Source organism: Rhodamnia argentea, chromosome 2 (assembly GCF_020921035.1).
Source record: "Rhodamnia argentea isolate NSW1041297 chromosome 2, ASM2092103v1, whole genome shotgun sequence".
In the NCBI taxonomy this organism is placed as follows: domain Eukaryota; kingdom Viridiplantae; phylum Streptophyta; class Magnoliopsida; order Myrtales; family Myrtaceae; genus Rhodamnia; species Rhodamnia argentea.
Genome location: NC_063151.1, coordinates 22,791,071 through 22,808,837, shown reverse-complemented (window position 1 = coordinate 22,808,837; position 17,767 = coordinate 22,791,071). Strand labels below are relative to the sequence as shown.

The window sequence follows — 17,767 nt, the reverse complement described above, 5'->3', positions numbered from 1 at the left end:
TTCTCGGCAGCTCGTGGATTGGTTTCTGGTACAGTTGACAGTCAGGAAAATATACCAATTCAGCAGAAGCAAAACTGCAATTGACAATGAGTATAACCTCATTCAACGCTGGTAAGGTAGGTATTTCTTAAACAAATTAATTAATTACTTGATCAGTTTCTCGTTAACTTGAAATTTAAGTTGGAATTTTGATTAATGGTGGTTATTCTGGCCGGTGTGGATGCATGAGAAGCGTTGGACTCACGAAAGATGATGGTGGCGAATTTTTTGAGGGGAAAAAAGGGGGAAAAGTGTCGAAAAAAATCATAAACCTATTATATTAGTATCAATTTAGTCATAAACTAGAGCCAATTTAGTCCTTCCGACCAATTTTGGTCGGATGTTATTGACGTGGACTTTAGTTAATTTACGTGGCACGACCAACACCGACATTGACTTTTTTTCAAATAATATTTTTATAATTTTTTATTCTCATTATTATTATTTCTTTCTTTTTCCCTGTCTTTTTTCTAGGTCCCCTCTAGTGGTCGGTGAGGGTGGCCATCGCCGCCACAGGCAACAATCCGCCTTGTCGGGGTGAGGTGAATGCCAACAAGGCCGGCCATCGCCCGGGCGAGGCGGACCATTGCCCCACCCGGACCTTGCCCGTGTGACGGCTAGCCCTCATCGGCCATCGGAGGGAACCTAGGAAAAAAGATAAAAATAAAATAAAATAAAGCGAAAAATAAAAAATTTGTTAAGTTATTATTAAAAAATATTCACGTTAGCGCCAACCGGTCACGTAGGCCATCCAACGTCTACAAAGGTAGTATCCGACCAAAATTAGTCCGAAGGACTAAATTAACTATAGGTTAAAAGGTTAAGGTCTAAATTGAAAATTAGAAGATTTAGGACTAAATTAGCATCAATATAATATGTTTATAATTTTTCTGACACTTTTCACGGAATAAAGGACAACTATCTAAAAGAGCAAATTGAAAATTCTAAACTGCTCTTCGAAATTGCACAGCGAAAGTAAAAAAGTAAAAGAAAAAGAAATTACTCGCAAGAAGATCTAAAATCCTTAATTACAAAAATCAATGAACGGAAAAGTACATTCATTATCCACGAAAATATTCATACATAAGTTGTTGTCGATAGTGGAAATAGTTTTATTGGCTAATCATTTTAAGAGATACGAACTATCGTTCTTAGGAAAATATTTTTCAAATCATTTATTTTTTACGAAATAAATAGAGCCTAGATCATCGATTAACAAAGGAATGAGAGAACAAACAATGAGGTCCAAATTACATCACCACTACATGCATGTATCACAAGCTTCTGCTACCAATTTCAGATATATATATATATATATATATGTGTGTGTGTGTGTGTGTGTGTGTTTTTATATTAGTAATAAAAATAAATTCCTTTTAATAACATTTTAAGTTAAATGTTATGTTGAAATTGTGATGGGCATTGCCTCTTTTATTTGGCTACGACGGACAAAATATGATGATACATTTAAATTTTGTTTGGTTTGTGAAAAATGAATGATTTAAAAAATATCTTCTTAAGAATGATCGCTCACATCACTTAAAATGATATGTCAATAAAAATGTCTTCTTTATTAATAACAATTTATATCTAAAAATGTTCGTGGACGATGAAAAATACTTCCTACTCGTTCATTTCTGTAAGCGATAAATCGATTTATCTGTAGAAAAAATATTTTACAAATGATGTAAACGTCTATGGAGAACCTAGTCCCAGAGAATATTTCCACTTTCTATGAATCGCATCTTGGTTGATTCTCAAGGCTTGTGACCCAGTTGGCATTGGCATATATACACATAGGAATAGACAATTTCAGTGCAAGCCTCCATGGCCTACGAGAAAAACCGTGAGATTATGGATGTCACAACATCAATTTTGGTGGCACAATCCAATCTGATCACTCTTTTCGGTATATCAAAGCTCAATAAGCCGGTAGATCGCTAAGTTTCTCGATACATGGAGGAACCGAAACCAAATTCCTTGAAACTATTAGCTGATAAAATGTTTTGATCAGTCTAATCATGCAGTTATATAAAACCGGTCGACTCAATCGGGTTCATACTCGACTAAAGGAGGTTCATCTATGCAGAAGAATGCACACACCGAATGCAAACGCCACGTCTCACGGTCGCACGACAGGGAAATGGAAGATGACAATACCCGAGGTATAGCATCTCACGGCGACATTAAGCAGATACTCGATTTAAGCAGGCAAAATTCGCCAATCTGTAAGAGCATACTTTAGACGAGTCATTCCAAGACATCACGTTATCAATCGAATGTTGTAAGATCTACCTATGCTCTGTATTGTCCAGAAGAATTGACGCAGCAACAGATCTACAATCAAATTAACCTTTTACTAGATCACAAAATGCTATTGATGAATTGAGAAATCCAGGAAAACAAGTGAAAAAATGAAAACACAGTGCTTAATGAACCATAACTCAATGTACGCACGGATAGTCACCGACGACGCCAGTTGGTTAAACCTAGAATCAGAACTTTGTCATCTACAACTTGGGTATATCTTTCTTTCTGTCCACCTTGAATCCTGCATACTACTCTATTTGATCATGCAGCCAAGCAATTCATCGGTCATTGTCACCGAATTGTCCACTTGAACAATAAGCAATCGACTAGGCAAATCCTAGTGATTTGCATCAGAGGAGATTCCTACCAAGGCAAAGTTTCTTCAGTTTGTCCTATGTCCGAAAGCTTTTCTGTGAAGATCATCTCCTGTTCATCTGATGGCAATTGCAAACACTGCTTGCCAGAAGTCCAGCTCCGTAACATCTGATCAGGTTTAAAAATAAAAACACCCCTATAGCTTAAGAACATGAACTCAAGTATGCGCCTCTCAAAAAACCATCTTGTCAGAGAAAAGAAAAGCGAGAATTCTCAGGAGAAATAACAGCTAGAGCGGTATTGCAACAGTTGTCTGGCCTTAGAACTTTTGAGAAGAACTGGGTATTCACATCTTTGTACATCGTAACTCGCATCAATCTCCAGAAACACCGGCAACATAAAACGCCATTAATTTCCAGTTGTAGCATAAATGCTTCTTTTTTGCAATTTAGATATGATTGGATTACAGAAGTCCTCCATAGCCCGACTTGATGCTTCGAGAAGCAGATAGATTTGATCAAGCAGCATACAAGCCATAAGGTCCTGCAAACAACGGCAGTAATTCTACCTAATATAATTATAGACTGCACATAACGCAGGTCAGTGCTCGAACGCAAAAAGTGCTTTGAGTTTTCGGAACTAAGGTAACATGCAGTAAAATCTTTCAAGCGCAAATAGCCAGAGGTGCCGCAGCAACGACAGTCGTGCCTATTTTTCTTTCCTCAAGGTTTCTGCCAACATCATTCTTTGCAGTAATCCCCGCTATAGTAACATAGTCTAACAAAATCGTTTTGGGGTCATTGTCTCACATGACCAAACCAGCTTAAACAAAAAATCTTGTGTCTCATTCTCCTCGGACAATATCACCTTTGTCCCATGCCCTGCCAGTCACGACTTCTTCCTTGGTACGCTCCCATCTAGCAATCATGTTCATCCACGCTACAGCATTTGGTAAGCATGTTGACATTCACTTGTCCAACTCTCCCCAGCATAAGAAGCATAACCCACTTCATCCAGCGTTGAGAACTTACAGGCAAGAAAACACTGGATGCATTTCCTTTCAGTCATTAGTTTCTATACTTCCAACCCTTGCACTCCCATTTCTACCTATTTAAACTGACTAATGTTCTAGATCTTCCCATCACAATTCAAGATTCATTTGTTTCTCTCGTTTGTTCAATAAAACATCAGGCAACAAAGCTACTAACTGTAAGCATGTGCCTCACTAGAGTGAAGCAGTAAGATTTGAAGCCAAACTCAATATATGTTTATCACCTAACTATTTCCTCACTGGGCACAATTCCAATATAAAGAGTTCCATGTATAAGCTTATTTCTTCCATTACTAAGGTAATTACGTGGAATGAAAACAATACATGAAAATCGCGTGCTTGTTACACTCAGCAAAAAGGCCCTCAATAAAGCTTAAGATATTGTTATACTTTCGATTGCAATCCAATAACGTCCCACCAAGGTCCAGGACACCATCTCTAGCATCTGCTAACTAATTTCGGAGAAGAAGTACAAGGGCACTATGTCACAGAATAGGAACCTATAACACTTCAAATGGACCGCAATTCACATTTAATAAAATCAGACACTGGTTACTACTCATATCATTCGCAGACAGAGATAGCACTATTGCACCGATGTAGACATCAAAGAAAGTGCGGAACTTATTAGCATCCAAGATTATGGAAACAAATTAAGCTTGGATCCAGATTGAGGCAGGTATGAGCCCATGAATCAATATCGACACACTGACACATGTAACAAGAAAGTCCCATATTCAGATGACGACAACTACTAGCAAGCTTTTTTCTCCCATGTAGGTCCGCAGTCAGCGACACAAATTATGCACACCCCTATAATTTGTTTTGTATTATGTATTCGATTTGATTCGAATGCTCAAGATCTTCCCCTACAGTTCCACAACACCGTCTCAACATCACAGTTCAGCTCTAGCATCTGCTAACTAATTTAAGAGATGATTCTTTCTTTTGGGTTGAGAATTTCAGTGATGACTTAGAAGGGCACTATATCAGAGAATAGGAGCCTATAACACTTCAAATTGACTGCTATTCACATCTAAAACAATTCGAATCTCGTGACTGCTCATATCATTCGCAGACAAAGATGGAAATGTTGCATCAGTGTAGACATCAAATAGACTGCGAAACTTATTAGCATCCAAGATCATGGAAACAAGTTGAGCTTGGATCCAGATTGTTAGGCAGGTAAGAGCCCAAGAATCAATAGCGACAAAATGACACATGTAACAGGAAAGTCTATGCACACCATTATACATTATTTTATATTAAGTATTCAATGAGATTCAGAAACTCAAGATCTTCCCTTACAGTTCCCAACCATAATTTTTTATCCTTTCCCTATCCCTTTCAAAAGTATGCCCCCACAAAACACCAGAGCTTCTAAAAGACGTTTCATGTGTCCTGACCTCCTCAAACAAGCTTTTCTCATCCTACCCTTAATTGAGATAACATCAATCTTTTCTCAACTATATTCGTTCAGGATGTTATCTTTTCTTGAGTACTAATAGAATCACCAATGCATTTTCATCCTAGTGCCAATCTTTCTGTCTGTAAATTGACAACTTGCGGAAAAAAATAATTAGGGACCAATCTGCAAAGTATAGTTCAGTTCACACAAGGTTTACCAAAGATGCGACAAGAATAATAGAATTCACTGTACTCCTAGAAAAAAAAATGCCAGAGTCACTTGGAACAAAACTTTTGGTGAAATCCAGCTTCCTAGACAAAGATTTAGCCAAAACTAAAACAATTTGAAAGGGAAAGGGATGTTGTGCAGTAATGGAGCATCAAGAAAACGCACCATTGTGTTAACATCCATAAACACATTTGTTTATAGCCATTTAACCTCGTAGTCCACACAGTAGGCAGCTTGTGAAACAACATCCATGTCCAGCACACATACATATAAACCTCGGACTTATGGAAAGATTAGACAAACCTATTGACTCAACTAGATATCCATGATGTGAAGTATTAAATACGAACATTTCCCAGGCTTGAACTTGCGGATGATCAGACAACAAGTAAGATAGAGGCACCATGGAATTTGATACTTTCAAGCAACCAGTTTACTAGGAAGAATAATTAACACACACAACTTTCCCAAGTTAGAAGTTTTGGAAGATTCGACAACTCTCATGATTCAAAGCCAAGCATTGGGTGATCGAGGTGGATCGGTCCTTGGCCTGGAACTGGAACTGAACCTATGGCTCCAGGTTTGAAAATTTTGGAACTAGAACTGGACTGATAAGGACCAGTCCGGTTCTTGGGATCCGAGACTAAGCATAGCTGTCCACCATTTGTTCTCCAAAGGGTTTAAAAGTTAAAAAGGCAGCAAGTCCTTTTTCCTTGCAGTCCCACATCAATCGGCAAGGAAGGAGACATGTTGCCTTGTTACTTTTAAGATAAAATAGAGCCAAAGTATGCGATCCCACATCGTCTAGTGGGAGTTTCTTATATTTTATGGATTATTATAATATACTAGGCTATTTGATTAAAAAAAAGCTAATGTGTTGATTAGTGCCAGTTTGGTCTAGTTTGACTCAAGAACTGGGAACTGGACCCAATAGTGCAGGTTTCCAAAAAAGGAAACCGGGAATCGGACCGGTTCCGAACAAAACCACCTGGACCCGGTCTGGTCTGGTCCGGTTCCCAAGATGGACTGGACCAATGCACACCCCCACCAAGCAATCTAAATAACACTACCAACAACAATATAGTACAAAAGACAATGCAGAAATATTCAAGAGAGATTCAAGTTATGTGATGCAAGACTTACATCCTTGCTGATAGGGATTCAAACCCCTAGTTTTCCTATCAATAGTCAACGGAAAAATTCCTAGATAAAAGAGAATCATGGGGCAATATTAGAGTTTTCTATTTGTGGAAAAGTCAAAACGATTGATGACAGAGAATGCACAATTTAACCCATAGGCAACAGCAACTCTTCTAAGGACTTCTCATCTTCTGAATAACGAAAAGAGTTGAGTTATCCCTCAACCAACCTATTAAGGACTTAATTTGATCACAAGCTTGCAAGACAAAATATTTTCCCCCCACGAAGAAGCAACGTGCATGAGACTCACTCAATTGAAAGAATAGAAACAGATCTAATTCAAGGTCAGCTCCATCCTAACTTACACTGCTAAGAAATCCAGAAAGTTGCACTACCAAATTATTGATTGACAGAAAGGTGTTCACTTGAACAGCACTCATACATTCCAAAAGCTAAAATATGCAACAGAGGATTTGAACACACTTAGAACAATTTAAGGAGAGAAGAAAAGCCAAAAATCCTGCAGCTAAAGATATATCACAAGTTAAAACCAAGTACATGAGAGACATTACAAGATGAGGCTCAACAATAAGAGACAGACCATCATATGTCGCCACTCATCTACTACTGGAATATTTTCTCTTTTTGGCAATAAACATCTACTACTGGAATTTGAGTCACACCACTCCACTGATAATTAGTGGCGGCTACTAGCCACAGAAGGAAAGCTGCATTACCTGGCTATCCGTCTAACTAAAGTCAACACCCATCTCCTTTCGTCTCAATTCTAAAGCCATACGTTCATTCTCAAGCTTCATCTTTTCATTTTCCATCTTCATCTTTTCTAATTCTCGGTCTCTTTTCCTGCAAAATCTCTCCCATTTGAAGCGCTGTTTGTCCAACTCCAACATCTCGTATTGAATTTGTAACTTCTGCTCTTCAAGTTGAAGTGAACGAGATTCATTCAACTGCTTCTGTAACCAACCCGTCCTATTCTCTGAAAGAGTTTGATTCATATCAGGATGCACAACGTGAGAATGGGAATGGGAGCTTTTGTTGAACTCTTGAACATTCAAGGAAGTCCCAAAACTGAAATCTTCATGGCCTTGGACTTGCTTCATCCTCTTTGCAGAAGCCTTCGAAACCCCACACATTGCCCTTTCATCGCCATGAGAAGCGTGATTCTCCTCATGTTCGTCATGATCATCATTATCCACATCTTGATCATCCTCATCAAAGTCATCATGGTTGTTTCTTCTAACATCATTATTTTCATGGTCATCTCTACTTCTGAGAGCCTGCTGCAGAGAGCGTTGTAAGGCTGGGTCATGAGGTAGATGTAGCCGATTGCTATTGTGGTAAGAGCACATCTCTTCATAGAACAAATGCTTTGAACTCAAAATTTTTCTGACATCATCCTTCTCTTTCTCTTTAAGGAAATCTATCACATCCAAAAGTGCAGGATTCTCGACCACCTGGCAAGAGGTCCCCCGACCAAGCATATCATTGAGTTTCTTGTACCTCTTATTAAGGTCATTGAACTTATCCTCACACTGCTGAGGTGAGACATGGAAACCCCTCTCAGCCAAAACCTTCGAAATCGACTTCCATTTACCCTTTTTCTGTAAGACAGAAAACTTTCTTAGTCCCCCGCCCCCACTATCTGTACCCGAATCTTCACCAATATAGGAGACAGCAGTAATCAGAAGTCTAACCATCTTATCAGTCCATTTCACCCGTTGCCATGGTGACCCTTTTTTCCCTTTGCTTATATCATTATGACTATCAATACCATCTTCGGTAAAGCTTGGATCATCATCATCGCTCGCTGAGTTCTTGCACCTCTCCCCTTTGTTAAAATCTCCCACAGAGATCATCTGATCGCAACCAGGCAACGTTCCCATTGTAAGTGGGAAACCCTCATGGATTGAGGGGTGGACCCCCGTCGTTTGGCGAGGATGAGAGTGGTGCTGCTGATGAAGACAGTGTGATTGTTGCGCTTGACTGTGGATTTGAATTGATCTCGGCAAATCTAGACCTCCATATGCAGGATTACCTGGGATCATACCTCCTTGTGACATATTCCCTTCCATTGCTTTTCCCAAAAGACAATTAATCAAGACACTCGAGCTTATCTCACTTAAAACCCTATTTTATAAGCTTTTCAAGCGAGCATAGAGCATAGCCACCTGCCAAACAATTCATTTACCCTGAGGGCCAAAATGAAGCGAACCCATCTCTCTTTTGACCCAGCTCAAGCAAATTCCACCCACTTTTTGGGATCCTTCCAACAGTTTTCAGATCCTCAAGCGAGCATCTTTCACATCACAGAAGCACCAATCCAACCATTATAACAAGCATCCCAGAAAATCACCGGGATCAAGCTTAACCCGACCAATTGCAGCTAAACTCTCACAGATTCCCAGTACTAAAATCCCCACAAATTGAACCCAAAACACATCCAAGATGCGAACTTTGAAGATACAATCCAAAATGTTGTTCAGCGGAGAGGAGACAGTGACTTATCTGAGCAAAACTCTGCACAAAGCTTCACAGCTTGACAGCAGTACAGAGCTTCTCCAGAAAATCAGGCGAGGAACCCAGAACGGACCCTCACAAAAGCCGGACCCACCTGGCCTCAGAGGCTCAAAAGGAAAAGCTTTCGAGGAAAGGGAAGCGTGTGCTCACCAGGCGTTACGTTAACACAACTCCAACACGGTGTTTTTTTTTTTATTATGACCTTTTCGATTGTGTTGTGTTGAGCATCAATGAATTTTCTGAAAGCATCAATGAATTTTCTGAAAGCCCCTCTCTCTCTCTCTCTCTCTCTCTCTCTGCAGGTTCATTGAACGAGGAACGATCCGTTGGGGGTCCCCTGTCGATGTCCCCATCAATCAGCCATGCCTCGTCAGACGAAATCGTGTTCTGTCGACAACGCCCAGCATTATAGTAATTGATTGACAACTGGGCACTAAGAAAACAACGCAAATGAACATTTTTTCACTTATTATGGAATGTGGAACCCACCCCGTCACAGTGATTAGCTGGGGAACAAGCCATTTGCGGTGTATTAACATATTCTTGTGTGGCAACTTGTCCTCCAAGTGGGGTTTCAAAATGTTGTGTGATTAGTTGACGCTTGAAAAAAAAAAAAACACATCTGTTAAACTTATCAGTTAGATTCGATTTTCATCGGTTTCTATAATTATGAACACAATCCAACCTAATAAACCAAGAAGAAAAACCTAAGCAAAAACTGATCCCATAAATCGCTAGATTGCACTTATCGATTTGGCTCAGCTCGGCTCGGCTCGATTTAGTTTTCCACAGAACACCCCTAATTACCAATGCTTTCCATTTTCATCTCGGCAGTCCATCCAGACATGGTCGTGTGGAGTTGTATCCAAGTACCCGTGATCGCCCTCGTTAGCGTTCTTTTGTCGGTTCATCAAGGAAAAAAAAAAAAAAACCAAACAAAAGAAAAGGCCTACTCTCATGGAAAAAGTTCATCCGAAAAGTTCATGCATGTGGTACAAAAAGTAGAGAATATTGAGATTGGGTCCACCATTACCTTTTTCTTGTTCCTACTTTAGTTTTCTTGTTCCTACTTAAGTATTGCTCCCGTCTAAGTATTGCTCCCGTTATTTTGGTAAACAAGTCTAAGATCATGACGTGCGTTTCCCTTCTCTTTTTTGAAATTGGAGACCAGGAGCCGTGCTCGAAAATACTATATTGAGAGTCAAGTGTTATGTGATTCAGAACAAGAGGTGAATTGCCTGGATCGACGAATTCCGAAAAGTAAGTTTGACCCAAGAAGTTACTAATACCACCCAAAGTTCGCTACTTCTACAACAAAAGAGATCAGCCTCTCGAGTCAACAAATGATGGAAGTAAAAACGATCCAGCGTACTAGATAAAGTGTTCCTTATGAACAGTTCCCGAGAGGCCGAAAAATTGGCTAGTTATCCACCAAGCTACATGTAAATTAATGGTACATTGTGATTTGACCCATAAAAATTCAATATGTCCCGCCTTTCCCTTCAATTGCTGACAAGAAACAATTAGGATGAGATAGATACATCAGTACACACAGTAAAGGAAGGCAATGGATATACTTGAGACCAAAAAGAAAGTATTAAATGTCCCGATTTAACAAGCCCAAACGATTTCCCTCCTCTTGTCAATCAACATGTTGGCACAATCTTACACGCATTGCGGATGGCGTCCACCGCTTTTTAGTTCCTATGAATCGCACGAGCCATGTCAAGCCAAATTGAATGCTCAATTGGCCTTCACACGATACTTGGAGGATCCCCAACCCAGTTGCAAACAGCACGAGGCCACCGAGTGCGTATGCAGTCCACAAGGGGTGCATGCTGAGGAGGCTCGGGTTTAGCCACTTCAGCATCCCTCGAGCTCGACTGATCCCCACCTGAACCAGAAGGCGCTGCCGCCATGAATTCTTCAGGGGTCCATCGTGGTGGGACAGAAACTCTCAATTTAGTAAGTCTAGGCCTTTGAACAGGAGCCTCACTTCCCGAGTTCGCTTGGCCATTCAAATCCGATTTTGCAATTCCATTGAAATGGTAAAGATCAAACACCTTTTTGCCCATCAATCCTGAAGAGTCCTTTAGACCTCCCATACTGCTGTCTAGATCTAAAATGGCCTGCCAAAATTCACTCCACACGATAAAGCCCGAGCTGCAAAGCTGATCAACTTTTTCAGGAGGAAGCCTGACGTCAGTTTCCCTTAATACTTGATGGAATCCTTCCACACCAATAAAACCACCTCCTCCACTCTGATCTTGTGCATCAAAAGCCCTCCGAATCTGCGATTCCCTTTCTTCTAGTTCATTCTCTTCCTGAACAATGGTATCAAGAGCAAATAGGACTGTGTAGTGGGACTCACTTCCCACAACCCATATAGGCCAGTTAGGGCACTTCAAATGCTGACCAACCTTGCAAAAGTTAAGCGATTCTAACAGAGTCAGAAACCCAACTTCCACGCATGTTGATACACCCTTTAGAAACATACCGCCACCTAGATCCATCCTTCCATCGAAAACATTGGGCACAGCCTGCCCGCAAAGTAGCAAGTTTACAATTTCCTGCCAAAAAACAATCATAAGTTTACATCAAAATTTTCTCCACATCTTCACCATATAGCATTTGCACAGTAAATAAGACACAAGGCATTTGTCAGAAGCATTGTAACTGTTGAACCACCAAATGGAACAATAAATTCTTGACGCAATGATAGTTACCTGCGATGCATGACCAAATGGTGCAGTTACCAGAGGAAGACTGGGATCATCTCTGTCAGCTTGAACGGCATCCTGCAATTAAAGAATGCCTCAACACTATTATTTCTTTTGTTTGTTCATCATAAACTACATTTCCTTTCACATTAGTTTTCCAGTGGATCAAATTTCTTATCTTTTTTTAGATTGTTGGTTATTATCCGAGCATCCTTTCTGTGGCCTAACAAGACAACATGATTTGAAGTTTCAACTAACATAACTATTTGATCACTTCTGAGTTTTCTGACTTTTGGGCAAGAAATAATAGTAATTAATAAAAATGAAAAACCATTCTGACTAATGAGGTACCATTGCTTTGCGACAAATTCTATTAACAAGGCTACTGGAAATGAAACATGGCTCTGTCAGATACGTGTCTTAATCTATGAAGATAAAACTGTTAATATATTTTATCTCTCAAAGAAATAGTGAGATTTGAATAGCAACCAAAGTAAACGGGAATATACATGAATATTTCTTGCCGGATAATTAGTATGATGGAAGAGATAGCATACCAGTCCCCGAGAAAGTAATGCGGAGATAAGAAATAGCAGTGCTCCCATTCGACTTTGAAAAAAGGGAAGTGTTGCTTCAAGCCTTCGGAAAACAGTAGCTTGCACACTATAAGTCTCAACTCTTAGAATTTTCTGCAAATCAGAAGCTGATTCTATCGGAAGTCCCTCCAGAGCTTTGATAGTACCCTAAGAAGAAAAAACAATTGCAATTAGTATAAATAATTTGAAAAGAAACTTCCAAAAGCAAGTTAAACAGTAGAATCAAAACCTACTATTGCAGCCTTTAAAGTACATGAAACACCAACCTATCGCCTACCTCATCCTTTGAGCCATCTGCAGGCACCTCAAGTTCTTTACCAGTAACACTTAAAGTGGCGATAACAGCCCTTTTATTACTTCCACAGTGAAATAAAATCTCACTCATACTTCTTATCAGTGCCCTGTCATTGATAATAAGGAAAAAAGATATTGCTAGTTATCTCAGTCAATGTCTATTCCAAGTTGCATATCAAAGTAGCACAGCAAATAGAAACAGATCAAACAGAGAAAACAACAACAAAACTGTGATACAAACAACCTTCCAACCAACGACATACTGCATTTAACCATCTGAAGGCTTAGAAAATATTTGAAGTTATTCCGTTATCTCTCCTAGCTCATTTGTAGAGTAAAACAAGTTCACAAAATTGTACAGTTAATCAAAAGGATTTGGTTTGCAGTGACTCAAAATCAGTCCTTGTCAGAGAATATTTGGAAATTTCTAGTACTGAAGGCCAATGGTCTACATCCAATAAATCATAACGACAGTAAACCTAGGAAACAGGAAGTCTTGGAGTGATATCTTTTAACCTATTCATCATCAATGCCCAAAACCTATCTTTACCCTAGCCAACAAAGGGATGCATGCGTTGCGACAGGGAATAACAGATTGATCAAGTAATAGCAAAAGCATTTAGAAAATTGATATACATGTCCAGGTTTTGCTACTATCACATGTTAATCAACAAACTTAGTTTACAATTATCACATGTCCAGGTTATGTTTGGGAGCAGATCCTTGCCCTTGCATTCCTCGTAATTTCTTCAATTTTTCAAAAGTTTTGGCATTCTATGCATATGCCAATCAATCTACTCTAAAATATGAGCAACAAGAGAGCTGTAATCAAAAGAGACAGCCAATAGCTTAGAGAACTAAATGAATAGTCATATCACCCTTTTCTCTTCTTGGATAAAGAACAATGAAATAAGTTTATACATAACATATGTGGAGAAAAATCAAACAAACAAACCAAAAATGATTCCTGACGAGGACGATGTAATGAACCCAACCAAAAAAAAAAATGAGTAAGTAATTATGGCTAACAGAAGCAGACACAGCATTCGACTAACAGCAGGCAACACGTCAAGGCAGAACCAAATCAAAAGGAAGGCAACAACCAAGAAAACAATTAACTCTCTATAGATTAATTACCTCAATTTTTCACTGTCTGAAAGGGAGGAAAAATTATCTGAACCTTGAAATTGTCTTCGAGGTGATGCTTTTGGACCGAGGATTGGCGAAATAGTTGATGCCCCTTTACGCAAATCGTCCGGAAAGAAAAGAAGACACTTGAGAACAAAAGCCTACACAAGGAAACTTTTATTATTGCAAACAACATTAGTAAAAGAATACAACATGATCATAAAAGCAGACAATGAAACATAGGCACTAACATGTTGACAAAGCCATAAACCTGTCCTAGATACCATCTCAAAAAAGTTATCGCAAAATGCATCCAACATGCAACACCACATCACCAGTATCAACCCAATACATTATATTTATTCACCACTAAAACCAATAGTCAATAAAATATTACAACTTAAGAATATAATGATGGATGCCGGATAGATTGAAACTTTGTCAAACTGCCAAATTGTAAGTTGAACATGTAGCCTACTGCATTCACTAACAAAAGGATTGATATCCTTGTTGTCGTTATATTGCTGTTTGTTATCGGGATTAATCACTAGTGATAGGGCAAAAATAGGGGGTAAGGACAAAGGAAAGAGCGATGCCCTCTCAGTGCCAGCATCGGCCCAGCAGAGTGCTGTATTGCAAACTCAACAATAAGCTGTAGTGCCTGCCTGCCAATAGATCATAGTGATGAAGGCTGCATTCAAGATATTTAACTTCCTAAATGAATCCAAGACATCCTCTTTGACATTGTCCTAATATTCAAGGAAAAACCATCTGTAAAACATCGGGATCCGGGCCTTTATTTCTCCTGCATTCAGACATGGAACGTCATACCGTGTTTTCCTTATCTAGAATGTTAAAGTAGGAATTTTTCTGAGAATTATTCCAGACCTTTGAACAGCTTTGTATCATTGACACTTCATAGTAACTAAAGTGAGGAAACAACTAACACTCTTAGGATCTGGCTCAATTTCCTTAAAAGGCACCAATTTTTGGTTAGGCCCCATTTTTGGCTCAATTTATTGTTCTCATAGAAAAGCCCCAACTTTAGGTCGGGTCCCAATTTTGACTTGAGCTCTTTTTTGTCTCGAACTCTCTTTTGTCTTGTAAAAAAGCACCGACTTTAAGTCGTATCCCAATAATGACCTGAACTTTTTTTTTCCCTCATAAAATATCACAAACTTTCAGTCAATACCTAAATTTGGCACCCTCAAGTTTCCATCCAGTGATGCCACTAAAGATCCAATGAATCATTTCTCTATCTCTCTTTCTCTCTCTCCCTACAAGTGGAAGGACACATCAGACCTGAAGTTTGTGATTGTTTATGAGACAAAAAAATTTCAGGCCATAATTTGGATCAGACCTAAAGTTGGAGCTCTTTTATGAGACAAAAAATGGTTTGGATCAGAATTCAGACCAACCTTAAGTTAATGCTTTTATATGAGACCAAAAATAGTTCATGCCAGAATTAAGACCCAACCTAAAGTTGATGGTTTTCGTAAGGAAATTGGGCCATTAGGATCCCAATAGATATGCTTCAGATTTCTAGGAGTCAAACGCACAGAAGATTTTGAAAGGCATACTTGCTAAGAACTTATCAGCAGAACTAGCTCATAAATCAATATTCTTGTATCTCCCAAAATGAATTTGACACTTATAAAACCTAAATGCAACAATTAAAGTAGCTATCTGCAATGTTGAGAAAACAAGGCATTACTTGTACAGCTGCTAAGACACCGCAGGGCCCTCCTTCATGCTGCACTAAGCCCATGGATGTTTCTGGATCAGGGCTAAACCTGAAGTGAGGATTCGATGGTATTAGTCAGCCAGGTGCACAAGATCCTTAAAATAAATTATCAATATAAGTTTTACAAGCAGCATAGATGATGCAAATGCAGACAGGAAAATCAATGAAAAACATACTTATCTAGTGAAAACAACATGGAAACCAATGAGACTCTGTACAGATATTAGAGCAGTCAATTTCACTAGGATCACTATAAAGGTAGTAAAACAAGAAATTATCATCAGCTGACTGCTCAGACATAATCAACAAAAGAAGAGCCCCCATCACTAAAAAGTTAATTCTCGTTTCCACTAAATATCTTCCTTTCGCTCCATATTTGCCACAAGGAATTGTAAAACAAGATTTTTAAAAGCAGATAGGCATGTCAACATGGATTGCTAACTGGAGTCAAAAATGCATTCCAACTTTGATTTACCACTATGATCTCTTTCTTCCAAAGACACATCCTAAAACCACCTTACTATTCTTTTTATTGCCTTGACATCAAGTGAAGCATAAGTAGAGCAGGTAACTTACAATCTAATGCTGCAGTATGGCAGCAGCAAAAACAAAGCAATGCAGTCGACATCAAGCCTTTAAAAGATTATCCATAAGCATCTTTGCTTATATACTCCATACTTAGCTCACAAACCGACTAGCAACATTTTTCTTTCCCTTCTATTGCTAAGTGAAAAAACGACATGCAAATAAAAGCGACAGAAATACAGCTTTCAATTATCCACAATGTGTCCCCGAGGAATCGTTTAAAGCACATTGCCTGATTTTCCTTTAAACACAGAATTGATGATGCATAATCAACATGAGGAGATGTTTGATGCAAATGATGCAAGCGCACCAACTCAAGGCATATCACAATTTTTAAATTCACTTCCAATGCAATCACTATGATGCCTCTCTTAGTTCTAAAGACATCACAAAACTATCTTAGTCAACTTTATGTTTCCTTATTGACCTCAAAGGAAGAGTGAGCAGATAATAAACATTAACTATGGCTACAAAGGAACCACAAAGAGATGTTGAACTCCCAAATTCTAAACAACTACTTAGTCGCACTGTCTAATCATATGCTTACTCCATACTCAGCTTATAAACCAAATGCGAAACATATATGCAAAAATTGACAAAGAAATCCAAATGAATAGATCCAATACCAATGCCATTTCTGTTATAAAACATTATTAGGATTTGAACAATACAACTCGTTCAAACTCACAGATTTGTACTCATAGAACAAAAACCATTCCTAATTACATCGAATCACGAGAATAATATTAGGGTTCCTGGGATTAGCTATGATCGATAGCACAGAACAATCAGAAAAGAATTCAGCACATTTCAGTCGCCTGCATCCCATACCTTATTCCTTGATTACTCCACTGAGCGAGAATTCCTTTCGAAACGTCGCCCCCAAAAACCATCGAGAACAACTGATATGCTTCTTCACTCGACAGTTCTCTCCCAGTTCGGCCATCTTCCACTCCGAATTGGCCCTCTCTTCTCGATAGAGGCTTAGGCTTCTCATTATTCGGCGTCGACACTGGCGACGGCGACGGCGACGGAGTAGGCGACGACGCTCCGGCGCTCCTCGCAGCCAGCAACCTCTTCTCGGCCGCCGCGGCCATGAGCTCCCTCTGCAGCCGGCGGCTGTCTTCCGGCGACGAGGCTCCGGCGGCGTCCCTCGGCTTGCTCCGCTTGGGCTCCGGCGGCGAGTGCTGCATGCTCAGGCGCAGCGCCATCTTCAGGTCCTCGTCCTCATGATCCGCCATCTGCCGACAGCCCGCGAAAAGGGATCTCGGAAGAGCGAGAAGCGATTAGGGTTTTCGGCTCCCCGCTACTTCATTAGCGTCATCGAGTCGACCGCGGCTGCGGAGAGCGACGGGAGATCGCGGGGTGGAATGGCTCCGAATCGAAGAGGATCGAAAGCTTCTGATCGAGGACTTGGAATCCGCCGATTTAAAACCTCTGCATCATCGGGGAAGAAAGGAATCGCAGCTTTCTCATTTCTCTCGTGCCAGCCCCGGGGAGAAGCGTCGTCGTTTCCGCCTGAGGCAACGGCACTGAGAAAGAAGAGGGGGGACTAGTAGCTCAAAAAATGGACTTACGCTTGTGAAAATGGAGACTAAATTATTTCTCTTTTCTGTAAATAGAAATGAAAAACTGATTCACAGAATCTATAATCGATCATCTTAAGCGTTT

At 39.7% G+C, this 17,767-nt stretch overlaps 2 protein-coding genes and 1 long non-coding RNA gene across 5 annotated transcripts; 1 reads left to right on the top strand and 2 right to left on the bottom strand.

Moving 5' to 3' along the window:
* Positions 1-2,919: 2,919 nt before the first annotated feature.
* LOC115750681 lies at positions 2,920-9,190 on the bottom strand. Of its 2 annotated transcripts, XR_007197666.1 has the most exons (3): positions 7,229-9,190; positions 4,110-4,167; positions 2,920-3,207 (listed from the first exon to the last, which is right to left on the bottom strand). XR_007197666.1 is itself a non-coding variant. In XM_030688191.2 (2 exons), exon 1 carries the CDS (start codon positions 8,582-8,584, stop codon positions 7,241-7,243), a length of 1,344 nt encoding a protein of 447 aa, XP_030544051.2. In that variant the 5' UTR covers positions 8,585-9,189; the 3' UTR covers positions 2,920-3,207; positions 7,229-7,240. The 2 variants fall into 2 exon arrangements, 1 of the variants encoding a protein (XP_030544051.2); XM_030688191.2 differs by lacking the exon at positions 4,110-4,167 and having other exon boundaries at positions 7,229-9,189.
* On the top strand, positions 3,703-16,164 carry LOC125313954. Its single transcript, XR_007197667.1, has 3 exons — positions 3,703-3,834; positions 6,468-6,478; positions 16,154-16,164. It is a non-coding gene; the product is annotated as an uncharacterized LOC125313954 (long non-coding RNA).
* On the bottom strand, positions 10,473-17,618 carry LOC115750678 (ubiquitin carboxyl-terminal hydrolase MINDY-3). 2 transcript variants are annotated; one of them, XM_048275330.1, is made up of 7 exons: positions 16,928-17,618; positions 15,482-15,560; positions 13,777-13,928; positions 12,623-12,746; positions 12,307-12,492; positions 11,661-11,827; positions 10,473-11,621 (listed from the first exon to the last, which is right to left on the bottom strand). In XM_048275330.1, the coding sequence occupies exons 1-7, from the start codon at positions 17,335-17,337 to the stop codon at positions 10,784-10,786; spliced, it is 1,956 nt and encodes a 651-aa protein (XP_048131287.1). In that variant the 5' UTR covers positions 17,338-17,618; the 3' UTR covers positions 10,473-10,783. The 2 variants fall into 2 exon arrangements, with proteins under 2 accessions (XP_048131287.1, XP_030544044.1); XM_030688184.2 differs by having other exon boundaries at positions 10,473-11,599; positions 11,756-11,827; positions 16,928-17,615.
* Between the last annotated feature and the right edge of the window lie 149 nt (positions 17,619-17,767).

Bases quoted from the DNA above. Each gene is read 5' to 3' on its own strand.
- LOC115750681 (XM_030688191.2), bottom strand. From the start codon at position 8,584: ATGGAAGGGAATATGTCACAAGGAGGTATGATCCCAGGTAATCCTGCA.
- LOC115750678 (XM_048275330.1), bottom strand. From the start codon at position 17,337: ATGGCGGATCATGAGGACGAGGACCTGAAGATGGCGCTGCGCCTGAGC. The intron at 15,561-16,927 runs GTATGGGATGCA...TCCTCACTTCAG, and splicing joins TGGAGTAATCAAGGAATAAG to GTTTAGCCCTGATCCAGAAA. The intron at 11,828-12,306 runs GTATGCTATCTC...CTTTAATTGCAG, and splicing joins CATTACTTTCTCGGGGACTG to GATGCCGTTCAAGCTGACAG.